Genomic DNA, 13,751 nt, shown 5'->3' with positions numbered 1-13,751 from the left:
TTTTGGTCTGCAGGTGAAGAAATCAAGATTGTCCCTCCTGGATCCATATTCCCTTTGGACCTGCTTTTTGCAGCATGACTCAGCTCGCTTTTGCTTCCTCCCATATTCCTCCTGAAGCCTTTCCTCTCCTCCCTTTCCCCGTGTGGCCCCTGCCAACACGGGCAGGTCCTGGGTTCACATTGTTTTTATCTACCTAGACATTTTCTTTCCTATCTGTGAGGCTGAGTTATTTCCACTCTTGGAATGACTTTGAATGTGCTTTATGCTTCTACATCTGTCACTCTGAGAAAGATATTTCCCAATACAGTAAGCAATGCCACTCACAGAGAGACCAACCACCTGCCCCCAAAACACACCCCAGCAACAGGGAACAGAATCCCCCGATCCTTGCCGGTTCTGCATGTGGCTGAACCTAATGCTCAGAGCTGGTCACCATGTCCTGTCTGATTCCATTCTTTCCCATACCAGAAGTGATACCTGGGCTTTCTAATACTATTAGCTGATTAATCCTAATCAGCTTATTAGTTGGAGAAAGATGTTGAAAACTATTTGGCTACAGGACCAGATCTGTTCTTGGCACAGAACCTGTGCCTTCCCTGCCATGCCTTTTCAGGCTAGTCCTTGGAAATCTCTGTTTCTTAAAGTACACGTGGTTCAGCCCCTCAGTGGGGCACTTGGACCCTTCATACCCATTTTCATTTCTAACTCACATAGCTGCCCATGTGCTGCTTCACTTTCAAGTGAAAAATGCTCCTTGTGAGCGTGGAACAACAGCCACAATAACCCTTGGATTCTCCAGCTTGAGGAACATAGACTACGTAGGGTGTTTTGTTTTTGTTTTTGTTTTTTTGATGGTGGTGGTGGAGATAGGGCAGATAACTATTTTTGATTCTTTTCAGCTTTGCTTGAAAGCTGATTGTTAAGAGTCTAAGTATGGTGGGAAGGGCACTCCCACCCATCTTCCCAACAGATCGCAGACCTGCAATTCTCTGACATGTCTTCTGTACTCAACAGCCTGTAGTTCTTTGGGCTGCAATGGAGATTGTTTATATAGTTCCGTGCTGACACTAAATATGAGACAGGCCTTTGGATGTAGGAGCAGCATGTCATTGAGCTCCTGGGCCCTTGACAGTGGCACACATGAGGCCAAGTCCCCACCAGGCAAGGACAGAAAGCCCCACAGAGCTTCGAGGTCCAAGTCAAAGCAGCAAAATATGGCTACAGACCTACTCCATCCCACTGCCTGTTTTGGTACAACCTGTGAGATAAGAATGCTTTTTAAATTGATAAAGCATTATAAAAAAATTCTTTTAAGAATACACTACAGATGTGATATGTGGCCTGCAAAGCCTACAGTATTTACTGTCTGGCCCTTTCCAGAACAAGTTTACCAACTCCAGGTCTAAACCTTCAGGGACCTCATTCATCCAGAGGGATGCCTGTCACATCCCTGAGGCTTGATAGGCTGGGTTCTCACAGCTCCTCGTTCCCTTTAATCTGCTTTGTTTTCTTTTTCTGTTCAGTAGCATTAGAGATAAAATGTTCCATATATATTTCTGGGGAATGGCATAATAGGTATCAAATCTAACAACCGATAAATTAATATTTGCCTCTTCCAAGAAGATCAACATCGTGGGTGACCATCTGGCCCAATCCCTGTGTCTCTACTGTGATAGAAACAAAGTTCCTGATTAAAAACCCACCAAAGAGGACCCAAGCGATCAAAGCAAAGGTAACCACAAAACATCCTCACCCATCCTGCTCCTGCCTTGGTTTCTCACTTGGCAGCACCAGCCTCTACATCTGATCTCAGTACCGCATCAGGAGTGTCACTGTCTCTGACTTACCCCAGCTCCAGTAGAAAATGAATACAGAGGTCAAAACACAACTTAATAGTCCCTTAGGATGTCACCTGAAAGTTTCTCAGACTCCCGTCCTAAAATCTTTAGAGGCTTTCTGGATTAAAATTCTAAGAAAACACACAGCAGCTGGCTCTTCCTCAGCCATAACCAGAGAAAATGACAGCTGCTGCCCATGAGTAGCCAGCACTGTTACCTGGTTCGGTGCAGTTCTTGCTGTTCCGGAGTCCGGCATCTTCGGAAGTCAGAGTGTCGTTCACCTGCATCAGCTTCCTCCCCATCATCCACTTTCTGTCTTCCCCTATGAGGTCCATGAGGTCAAGCTCTGGGGAGACAAAGACAATAACCACACATCATTCACAGCTGGGTTTCAGCCTCTGCCGACACTGCGTGCCCGGTGCCCTGATGAGCCATCACTTGTTCGGCCCCGCCTGCACCCCCAGCCACTCTGCCTCTAGCTGCCTAAAGGCTTCCTCACCGCACCAGTGGGATGACTTTGAGGTGTGTGTTCTAAGCTGGATTCTAGATTCTTCCCAGTGGGATCAAGCTCCAGTTGTCTACTGTGTAACTCTCTTGATAAAGCACACTTGATCAACTGCTCCCCCTTCCCTGTCTCAATTCCCTGCTCCCAGTGACATGCTGAGAAATGTTTAACAACCAACTCTCGAAGGGGGAGAAAAGCCCTGTTTTGTAGCCACTGGCCAACTTCTGTGGTGTCAATATTCCCATTGTAGCCAATGCCAAGCTACCCACATGACATCATTGAAAATGGTATTCGGAAGAGATGGACGCAATCAGCTCCACTGAGTCAATAAGAGCTGGCTCCAGCCCACCGAGGTCTAGCCCCTGCCAGTATCTCCTGAAACTACCCCCTAGATGAACCACCCACCATTGAACATACATCAGGATCTGCTTCTGGGGGTTATCAAGCGAAGACATAATTTGCCATCCCCAAAGCATAGGCTCATGAGTGCCACACAGCATGTTTTCAATGAAAAAGATATGAAGGCATGAACTAGGAAACAGTAGGTTGGGAGAGCAGTTAACAGGGCTCGGGGCTGCAATGACTGTGGGGGTGGAGGTGCCAGAAGAAAGAACACAGGCTAAAGAGCACACTGAAGGGGCCAGTGCAGTGCATTCTGTTTGGGGCATGCTGAGTTTGAAGAGCCTGCAGAGCACGGAAAGGGAGGTATTCTATCCATGCAAATGTGAGTGGAGGAACCTCGGGGAGAAAAGCAGAGCCACAGCAAGCCTCAGGGAAGTCATCAGCAACAGGGAAGGGTGGGAGGCACATGTATGGACGGGGTCTCCCAGTGGAGAAGAGGGGGTACCAGGGAGAAGGAATGGAAGAACACAATATCCTTCAGAGAGGAGACAGAGCAAAAGGATTCAGGAAGGGATCACGAAAGGAAGGAAAAGAGCAAGGAAAGCAGGTGTCGTGGAAGGTAAGCAGAAAGAGAATTTCAGGAAGAAAGCAATAGCCAACAGCCTTGACCACCATGGACAGATCAGGTAAGATGAAGGCAGAAACATGACAGGTGGGGCCTGGCATCATGGGGCCATGGGGAGACACAGACAGCAAGCCAAGCTGCCAAAGTGGCTCTTTCCAGGGGCTTGGCACTGAAGAAGGGACCTGAGGCAATGCTGCCTCTTGAATGTCCAAAGTTGCCGCGGGCGGAAAATGGATCGAAACACAAGACATGGGCCTAACCCATGGGCCCAGCGGCCTTCACACAAGGCCACATGGTGCACCCAGCCACACCAACATGGTGTCTGAAGTGGTCACTGAAGAGCTGGAGGGCATCCTGCCGTCTCTTCTACTTCCACAGTGATTCAGTTTCCCAAATGATTTCTCCTTCGTTACTGAATTCAAACCTCACAACACTGCTCAAGAAGGAAACAGTGTGGACACTGCCTCTCCAGCACCTGATCACTGCTGGCTCAGCATAGGTACTCAGTAGGTATGTGTTGAAATAATTATTCCCACTTTATAGGTGGAGAAAGTGAGACTCACGGCAGTGTCTGGAAATCACAATGCCTGTGGGCACCTCACCTAAGCTAACATGATGCACATAATATTAGTAGCTCATGAACTGAGGTCTTCCTCAAACACAGACCCTGCTTCCACATGTAAATTTAGCAAGATGTCAAATTACAGTTTATGCATATCGTCCAGGAGAGCCCCCCAGGTTTTTCCCCCAAAAATGGAGGAAGGATGTGGAGTCTAATGAAAAGAAACAATAATTTCAGACTCTTGAAATACAAAATTCTACATGGTGGCCACATGTATCAGCTTAGCCCAGATTATGAGGACAATATCAAAGATAATTCAAGGTTAAAGCAAGGCATTTGTGTAGTTTGGATAACCTGAATGGTGGATTCTAATGGTTAAAAATAGTGATGAACAGAGACAAAAAATTTCAAAACCTCATAAAGAAACGTTAAGGTTAGTAGCCTTAACCCGTATTATCACAAATAACCTGAAAGTGTGGAGAAGCGCATCCCCTCTGTTTGAGGCTGGGTTTCCCCAGAAGCAGCCCCTGAGAGAAGGGTTTGAGAGAAGGTGGTTTATATGGGAGGTGATCCCAAGAAGAATAGGTGGAAGAGCAGAGTAGGACAGGAAATGCTAATAGTAGATGCATTTTAAGTCAGTTGCCATCATGAATAACTAGAAACTGACCTCTCTGGAAAGCTTTGGGGGCCAGCATAGACATGCATCTCGGACACCTAAGATGTGAGGAAGCTTAGGTATTCATCCACCTACTCCTAGTCTAACATTGGTTGAAGCTGATGAAAGAGGACATAATCTCCCAGCATTTCCAATCTTCCACATGGATGTCCAAGGTTATGCCCAGAAAAAGGCCTTGGGCAATGAGAGGCAGGTGCTAGAAGCTGGCATTGAAGAGGTCAAAACCGAGTAATATCGGTCGAGCACCACGGCATCTGCCCATCTACATGGTACCTAAAGAGAGAGTCATGCTGTGGCCAGCAGCGTGGCCATTCCACTGTTCTCTGGGTCAAGGAGAAATGCTTTGTGGTACTGTAATCTTAATGCTCAGGAAGACCCCAAAGATTTAAAAAGAAGCAGGAGTATCCCTTCCAATGACTTCCAAAGTTCCTTCATATGCCAAGTTTCCATGGTTCCGTAATTCTGAGAGAAAAGCTGATACCAATTAAGAGATGTAAAAATAAAGCCAGCTATTGTAGCAGAAAATTAGGGGATTTTTAAACATAATGATTCAATATCTTCAGGAATTAGACTCTTAAGGCAGCACCTCTGGATTCCAACACCTGCAAACTTTTATCTCAAAAATGTATTTGACCATTGATGGCTGACATAATAACACAGAGACCAGAGTCTGAGAAAAGAAGAATGATGAAGCAATGCATTGTATCCATTTCCTTCCCACAGAGAACCAAGTTTGACAATATTATAGCACAGTTCATTTGTCCTCACAAAACTCCTGCTGAGCTAGGAAGAGGCAGTTGGTTCTGGGGTCAATTTACTTTTAGAGTACGTAAGTCAGAGGATAAGCAATTTGCCTAAGATCAGAGCCAATCTGTGGCTACATCAACTATCATTGCATAGCTAGCGTGGCTTCCATTCACTGAATGTCTGTGATGTGCAGAAACCTTTCCATTCTTCACCATGTTTCATCTTCATGGATGAAAGCCCTACATGGAAATACTAGTTCCATTTTGTAAATAAGGAACTTGATGGACAGAGAGGTTAAATATCTTGCCCAAGGTCACACAGTGAGCAAGTAGCAGAATGAGGATTTGAACCCAGGTATAGTGACCTCAAAGGACAAATTCTTGGTAGATCCTGGGACAGGATGAAATCCATCCCGGTTTCATTATACAGCTATAGTTAAGTAGCTCAATAATGCAGCCTGCACCTTATAATAGGTTAGCAGTGAAGAGGTAAATAAGTCTCACTAGACTTATTTCAAAGGTGGTTGTTTCCCCAGAAATTACAGTCATGCACCGCAAAATGACATTTCTGTCCACGTCGGAGGGCATATATAAGAGTGGTCAACTTTTTTTTTTTTAATTGAAGACATGGTCTGGCTCTGTTGCCCAGGCTGGAGTGCAATGGTGCACTGCAACCTCAAACTCCAAGGCTCACATGATCCTCCTGCGTCAGCCTCCCCAGTATCCAGGACTACAGGTGCATGCCACCACATCCAGCTAATTTTATTATTTTTTGTAAAGACAGAGTCTCACTATGTTGCCCAGGCTGGTCTCAAACTCCTGGCCTCAAGTGATCCTCCCACCTCCACCTCCTAAAGTGCTGGGATTATACGCACGAGCCACCACAGTCAGCCCCATAAGATTTTAACACCATATTTTTACTGTCCCTTTGCTGTATTTAGATATGTTTAGATACACAAATATTTACCACTGTGTTACAATTGCCTACAGTATTCAGTACAGTCAGTCACTTGCTATACAGGTTTTTAGCCTAGGAGGAATAGGCTATACCATCCAGGTTTACGTAAATACACTCTATGATGTTGGTACAAGAACAAAATCGCCTAACAGTGCATTTCTTAGAACATATCCCCACTGTTAAGGGACATGTGACTGAATTAGGAACAGCAGTGAGGACGAGCATCCCCCATGAAAGGTTCACAAATGAAGAAATGAGACACTTCTAAAGTCCCACTGCGTGCAACTCACTCTGCTCAGTGTGATTTCCTAGAGACTGGGCTGGTCCCACAAATTATGACATGGAGGGCTTGCACTTAGGGAGGAGGGCCAGAGGGTAGGCAGCTGGGAAGGCTTGGAGGGTGGGAAGGTGAAGGGGATACGGAGAGGCACCCACACTGGCTATCCTCCCTGCTCTCCCCTCGGTCACCTCTCCAGCTTCCTTGGACTTCTCTGCTACAGCAAAGAGGCCGCTCCACAAAGCTATACTTGAGCAATGTCAACAAAAACACTTGGCCCCTCTCCATGGCATTCTTGGCTCCTCTTCTGCCAGGCCCTGGAAGTTGCATGTTGGCCTAATTAGTCAGGGGAGGTGTAGGGGATGAAGAGGGGAGGCAGCAGGCTCACATGTCACATGTCATGGGTGGAGGCAGTCTGCAGGACTGCAGGCTCTAAGAAGAGGGGACAGGAGTGAGCCGTGGGGATAGCACGAGATGCTGGCTAGAAGGGGAGGAAACCAAGCTCTCAACTCAAGAAGCAAGCCGCATGCACTAAGGAAGGACACAAAGTGAGGCTGGACGCCAAGTTTCCATTACAGAGCTGTGTGCTCACCCTTTTGTGCTCTCCTCCCTCCTCCTCCCCTACCGCCCTCCTCCCCACAACTGGGGCTTAGAGAGCCCAAGGATTTCTGACACCAAGAATGGATCTCCCTGCATGCCCCCTGACAAACAGCCTTGACTAGCAGCCTTCACCCTAACACTGTCTCCTATGTAAACCTTGTCCCATAGGGCTTGCAAACCCTTCCCAAACACTACTCCCAGGCCTGGTGGAGAGGTGGGGCTGCCTGCTCTCTGATAAGAGGATTAACTCCTTCAGACACCGTGGTGGCAGCAGATGAGGAAGTTTGCTGCGTCATCAGCAAAATTATCTTTTATGCCCCTTATTATGTGCCAAGCACCCTTCCTGTACCATCTCACTCCATCCCCTTGCAGGGAATGCTGATGGTGGTAAGCAGCCAAGCCAGGACCCTAGGCCAGAGCTGACTGCAAAGCTCAGGTATGTGTTTCTCATCTGTCCCAGAGCTCCAGGAGCCCAGGGAAGTGGCCTTAGGGGCATAGCAGCTCCTTTTGAGAGGACGTATTAACTCTCCCCTAGTTGTGAACTGGAATACTGCTTTTCTTTTTGGAAACTGGGATGCAGAGAACCATCTGGCTGAAGCACTCAGAGAGCCATGGCAATAGCCTCCCATTATCAGATGAAGAAACTGAGTCTTGTAAAGCCGAATGCAACACTGGAGAAAGAATGTCTGGAAAACTCAGTTAATGGCACAAGAAACACAGCCAAGGGCGGCAGCACTAACTGAGGCTCTCTAGGCTGGTTTGGTGCGCCTCACTAAGGCTATAAATACCCCACCCTACAGTTTACACAGCTGCCTCCACTCTGTACACCCCGGGTCTTCACCCCGGGGTTGGAGGTCAGGTTTGCATAAGCCCGCAGCCAGCGAACGCCTTCTGCAGACTCAAGTGAGCAGCACTGCTCTCCAAATGACCCTTTTCCTGCCCCTCCCCCTAAAGTCTCAGAAGGATGAGCCTGGTGTCCTCACCCTCTGTGGGTGAAGAGGGGAGCAATGGAGGCCCTGGCTTCGTACAGGTGGATTTTTCTCATGGGTTTTCCAGCTGAAGCAAGAGCTTCCCTGTGCTTTTGTTTACAGTCCTTGGTAAGGAGCACCAATTGTGGAGAGGTTGCAGCCCCCAAAAGGAGCTCTCCTAACCCAGCAGGAGAGGAGGACGCTGGGGGCTAACAAGGCCATACCTCCCCCAAATGCAGCTCTCCTAACTCAGCAGGAGAGAAGGATGCTGGAGGCTAACAGGGCCATACATTCCCCAAATGGAGCTCTCCTAACCCAGCAGGAGAGGAGGACGCTGGAGGCGAACAGGGCCATACATCCCCCAAACGGAGCTCTCCTAACCCAGCAGGAGAGGAGGAAGCCAGAGGCTAACAGGGCCATACTTTCATTCCCCTCAACTGCCTCAAAGCTTCCAGAAAGTCAGAGAAGGGAAGATCCAGAGAAGGTGGCTGGGAGAAGAGCTCCAAGCCACGGGAGGCGATAGGTTCTGTTTAAATTATCTTCCATGAGCTGTTTCCACAGCCTGTCCAATGGGCAAGGGGATGCTGAGAACACCCCCTTGGGGTGGGTCAAGGTCTCCCTCTAATGTCCCCAACTCAGCGGCGGCAATCACAGGCATCAACTCTTACACTGGATGTAAATTTCTCACCAGTGTCAAGGCGCTACACCTCCACTCCAAGAGGAAACCCAGATTGAAAGTTGAGCGTTTTCAGTCCCTCCAATAGGACAGGCCTCCCTTTAACCCAGGGGGGAAGAGGGGAGAAGGCGACCCTAGCCACCTGCCCACTTGAGGCAGGGCACTTCGTGCCTTCTCCCCTCTTCGCCTTTGGGTTAAAGGAAGCCCTGTCCTATTGGAGGGACTGAAAAGGCTCAACTTTCAACCTGGGGTTCCTCTTGGAGTGCAGGTGTAGCACCTTGATACTGGCAAGAAATTTACATCCAGTTACGAGGTGATGCCTGTGATTGTCGTCGCTGAGTTGGGGACATTAGAGGGAGAACTTGACCCAGCCCAAGGGGCTATTCTCAGCATCCCCTTGCCCATTGGACAGGCTGTGGAGACAGCTCATGGAAGAGGATTTAAACAGAACCTATGGCCTCCTGTGGCTTGGAGATCTTCTGTCTTCTGGATGGAGTCCCTGTCTTCTGGTCAGAGGAGGAGCAGCATTGGCACCTCCTGGGGCTGGACCAGAGTCAGAATCTGCATCTCACAAGATCCGCAGCAGATCCCTGGGCACGCTGGAGTCCGAGTTACTGCTCCCAGACCCTAAGGGGCAGCCCTCCCAGCAGGATCAGCAAAGGGAGGCTGCAGAGCCTGCAAGCGCCTGGCAGAGGGCTGCAAGGATCAGGGAAATGGTTTCCACCCCCAGTGGCTGGGCTGGCAGCACAGAGAAAGCAGAAGTCCTGATGGAGAAAGGGAGAGGGGCGGCTAAGCAAGCAGCTGGGACTTCAGGGCTCTGCTGTGAGGCTGTGGGGTTCACCTGTGTCTTGCACCCTGGAGAATGGCCCCATCACCAGTCCCAGTGCAACTCCCCTGTGGGAGGGCAAAGAGATGCCTGGCTCTTTCTCTACTTCCCATCAAAATCCCTTTGCCTTCCTGTCCCACATGACACCGACCCCTACATGGCCTCGCCCACACTGGCCTAGGTTAGGTATGAGGAGGGGAGACTGGCTGAGCCCCTGGCAAGGGTGGCCTGGGGAACAAGGGATGGCCCAAAGCACCTGGACCAAAGCTCTGAGCCAGAAGTCTAAACTGGTCCCAAAGGCAGATTCTGCTGTGATTGTTGGGCAGATCAAGGCAAGCTGGTTGTGAGGCTGGCACAAAGATGGGGAAGCCCACATATTCTCCCACTTCTTCTAGAGGGAAGCCCTTCCTCCAGGAAGCCTTCCTGGACCCTCTAGGACTCCCTTCACAAAAACCTGTCCATCTTCACTCCATCACCCATCCCCGACCCCCACCCGCAGGTTGTAGGCTCCAGGGAAATTCAGTTGTGTTTTTTTTCTTAGCTGTGTCTCCCCACCTCCCAAAGTGACAGCCTGGATGCTGTAGCCATTGTGTCCTGGTGTTTCATTAGAGCCACGACCTGGGTAATCACTGAACCACCAAGGGAGGAGGGAGGCACAGTGTACAGAAAAGATCCCAGATTCATGGGTCCCACCCCTCAGGGCCATGCCCCTTGACCTGGGGATGAAGTTTAAATGATAAGCCCAAGAATTTTAGTGGCAAGCTTGAGCCAGAATCCAGGTTTTCTGGGTTGCTGGACAAAACTGTCTGCATGACAGCCTTGCTTCTCAGTGTGGTCCCTAGACTAGCGGCATCAACATCACCTGCAAGCTTGTGAGACTGGCAGCATGCTGCATCAGAATCTGCATTTTCACAAGGTGACTCACGTGCCCAGCAATTTTGGAGAAGCCTGACAGCCTGTGCTTACCTATTTTATCCCAGCTCCACTCACAGACATTGTTGCGTGCCTTCAAAGTTCCCGGCACAGTGTACAGCTTGATCTCTCCATCTCTAAAGCCCACTATGCAGTCTTCAACATCCCCAGGACCAGGAAGGCCCCTCACTGAGACCACTGGAGTCTGAGTTACTGCTCCCAGACCCTGAGGGGCAACCCTCCTGGCAGGATCAGCAAACGGAGGCTGCAGAGCCTGCAAGCGCCTGGCAGAGGGCTGCAAGGATCAGGGAAATGGTTTCAACCCCCAGTGGCTGGGCTGGTGGCACAGAGAAAGCAGAAGTTCTGATGGAGAAAGGGAGAGGGGCCTAAGCCCCTGCTGAAGATGCTTCAGCATCTACATGGGTGTGGCCACCTGAATACGCTTTCTCCCATATCTGCCAACAGTCTTCTTTTTAAAAATTTTTATTTCAATAGTTTTCGGGGGATAGGAGGTTTTTGGTTACATGGATAAGATTTTTAATGGTAATTTATGAGATTTTGGTGCACCCATCATCTGAGCAGTGTACGCTATACTCAATGTGTAGTCTTTTATCCCTCACCCCATTCCCACCCTTCCCTCCAGGTCCCCAGAGTCATTCTTATGCCTTTGCACCCTCATAGCTTAGCTCCCACTTATAAGTGGGAACATATGATGTTTGGTTTTCCATTCCTGAGTTACTTCACTGAGAATAATAGTCTCCAACTCCACCCAGGTTGCTGCAAATGCCATTATTTCATTCCTTTTTATGGCTGAGTGGTATTCCGTGGTGCATATATACCATATTTTCTTTATCCACTCATTGGTTGATGGGCTTTTAGCCTGATTCCATATTTTTGCAATTGCAAATTGTGCTGCTATAAACATGTGTATGCAAGTGTCTTTTTCATATAATGACTTCTTTTCCTCTGGGTGGATTCCCAGTAGTGGGATTGCTGGATCAAATGGTAGTTCTACTTGCAGTTCTTTAAGGAATCTCCGCACTGTTTTCCACAGTGGTTGTACTAGTTTACACTCCCACCAGCAGCATAAAAGTGTTCCCTTTCACCATACCCACATCAACATCTTTTTTTTCTTATTTTTTAACTATGGCCATTCTTGCAGGAGTAAGGTAGTACCACACTGTGGGTTTAATTTGCATTTCCCTGATCATTGGTGAGGTTGACATTCCCATTTTGAAACTGCTTCAGAAGCCTTCACAAAATCAAGTCCCAGCATCCTGGTTTCAGAGCTTTCTCTTTTCAGAACATCCCCATCTTTCTCCATTGAACTACTAAATAACGTAAATGTGGTTCTTCTAATGACCACAGGGCTGAGCCCAGGAGTTCTCTGCTCAAAGCCTGCCTTTCTTGTGATGGTCTTCCGGTATTTCAAGGACCCAAGCTCAGCCCCAAGGCAACACTTGCTCCTCAGGCTCCCCTTCCTCTGGCCCTTGCTGGACTTCAAAAGCACTCCGGCCACCCTTTGCCTATTGATGTCTTTCCCCAGGTTTCACAATCTGTAGTAGCTCAAAGCTCAGGGATGTTGACTGGCCCCACCTGATGAAGACCCTTCCTCTCTCTCTCCTCTCTTCTAGTATCTCTCTCTCTCCTTCTCTCTTCTTCCACCCCTTCTCCTCCCCCTCCCCCTCTAACTCTATCTCTCTCCCACACTAACATACATACAATGTCCAATATGGGGTTTCTTCTTACAAAGCTTGGAATGTTGGTGTCAAATTCATATGTTGAAATCCTAACTCCCAATTGGGAGGTAATTAGGCAATAAGACCAGAATATATCCACCAAATCCCAAGAATGGGATTAGTGCTCTTGCTAAAGGGACCCTAGTGAGCTCTGTAGCCCTTTCTCCACCACATGAGGATACAAGAATATATCAGTACGCAATTCAGAAGAGGGCCCTCACCAGAACCTGACCATGCTGGCACCCTGACCTTAGGCTTCCAGGCTCCAGAACTGTGAGGAATAAACTGCTGTTTTTTAAGCTGCCAAATCTGTGGTATTCTGTTATAGCAGCCTGAACTAAGATATGTCTCAAACTCTAAAGAGCATGCATGCATGTAATGTAGGGACCTTGTTAAAAAGTACACTTTGAGTAAGGAGGTCTGGGGTGGGCACCGAGATTCTGTGTTTCTCTAGAGTTCTCAGTGGATGCCAGTGCTGCTGGTCCAAGCACCACTTTGAGCAGCTGGGCTCAATTACACATTTTTAAGTGAATGTACACATACATGAAAGGATCTGAGTCACTACAAGCATATGCAAATGTGCACCCCAACTGGGCTGTGTTTCAGAAAGGAAAATCCAAGTTCAGGAGCAATGCATTGTGTAGTAGCTCCAAGCAATCCCAGGGACTCCCAATCAGGCTGGACAGAGCAGCCCCAATGAAATGGGTGCCGTTGGAAGAGAAACCTTAGGAATGGAAGCGAAGAAGATGATGTTCTGACTGGTAGTGGGTTCTGTCCAGCAGGAAGAAGAGTCATGATGAAGGTATGCATGCAGGATATTCTTCTCTTCATGCAATAACTCTGTAGACCTACAGTTAACCCCCACTGAAAGCAGGAGCCTGCTGGGTCTCAACTATTATTATACAGGCCTCAGGAGCAAATACTGTAATTGTGTGCCCACCTCACCTGATGATGGAGAGTGAAATGAACCACATGTTTCTCAGGCAACAGGGGGCATCTGTGTCAGCCATACCCCACCCACTACCATTATACTGAACGACACTCAAGTGCAGGAAGCCAATCCAACTCAACCTGTATAGGTGCTTGTGCAGTGGGTCTCACAATGAAGACAGCTTTCAGCTTTCAAAGGGTGATAAAGCTGGAAAAAAGGGGAAAGGGAGGAGCAAAGGGGGGCAGATGGCAACAGGTGCACCCACAATTTAATGGAAACAATGTGGGCCTCTGGCCTAGAAATTGAAATCGCCTTTCAGACAGAAATTGTCAGTTAAACGCTACTTGTTATCACTCTTGGGCTACTCTTTGACCACCTGGCCTGAGATCTACCATGCCAGGGAATACTGGGAAATTAATAGAGACATATCTGGTAGGTGAGTGGTTACCTATCCCCTTCTGAGCTCCTGAAATGCTCCCCAGGATAATTTCCCACATTTGAAAGGCAGAAACTCCCAAATACCATGATGATCAATCTAGGTCTGTGCAGTCCAAAAGGACCCTGTGCAGT

At 48.4% G+C, this 13,751-nt stretch overlaps 1 protein-coding gene across 2 annotated transcripts in view; it reads right to left on the bottom strand.

The window, feature by feature from the left end:
* SLC24A3 (solute carrier family 24 member 3) overlaps window positions 1-13,751 on the bottom strand; it is a 510,137-nt gene that overhangs the window by 441,372 nt on the left and 55,014 nt on the right. For both annotated transcript variants that reach the window (XM_054541619.2, XM_024238868.3), the window contains exon 2: window positions 2,056-2,184. In XM_054541619.2, coding sequence (XP_054397594.2) covers window positions 2,056-2,184 — 129 coding nt within the window. The remainder of the gene's footprint in view (window positions 1-2,055; window positions 2,185-13,751) is intronic.

Source organism: Pongo abelii, chromosome 21, assembly GCF_028885655.2.
Source record: "Pongo abelii isolate AG06213 chromosome 21, NHGRI_mPonAbe1-v2.0_pri, whole genome shotgun sequence".
Classification (NCBI taxonomy): Eukaryota; Metazoa; Chordata; class Mammalia; order Primates; family Hominidae; genus Pongo; species Pongo abelii.
The sequence above is the reverse complement of the archived record's forward strand: the minus strand, read 5'-3'. Positions and strand labels throughout refer to the sequence as shown.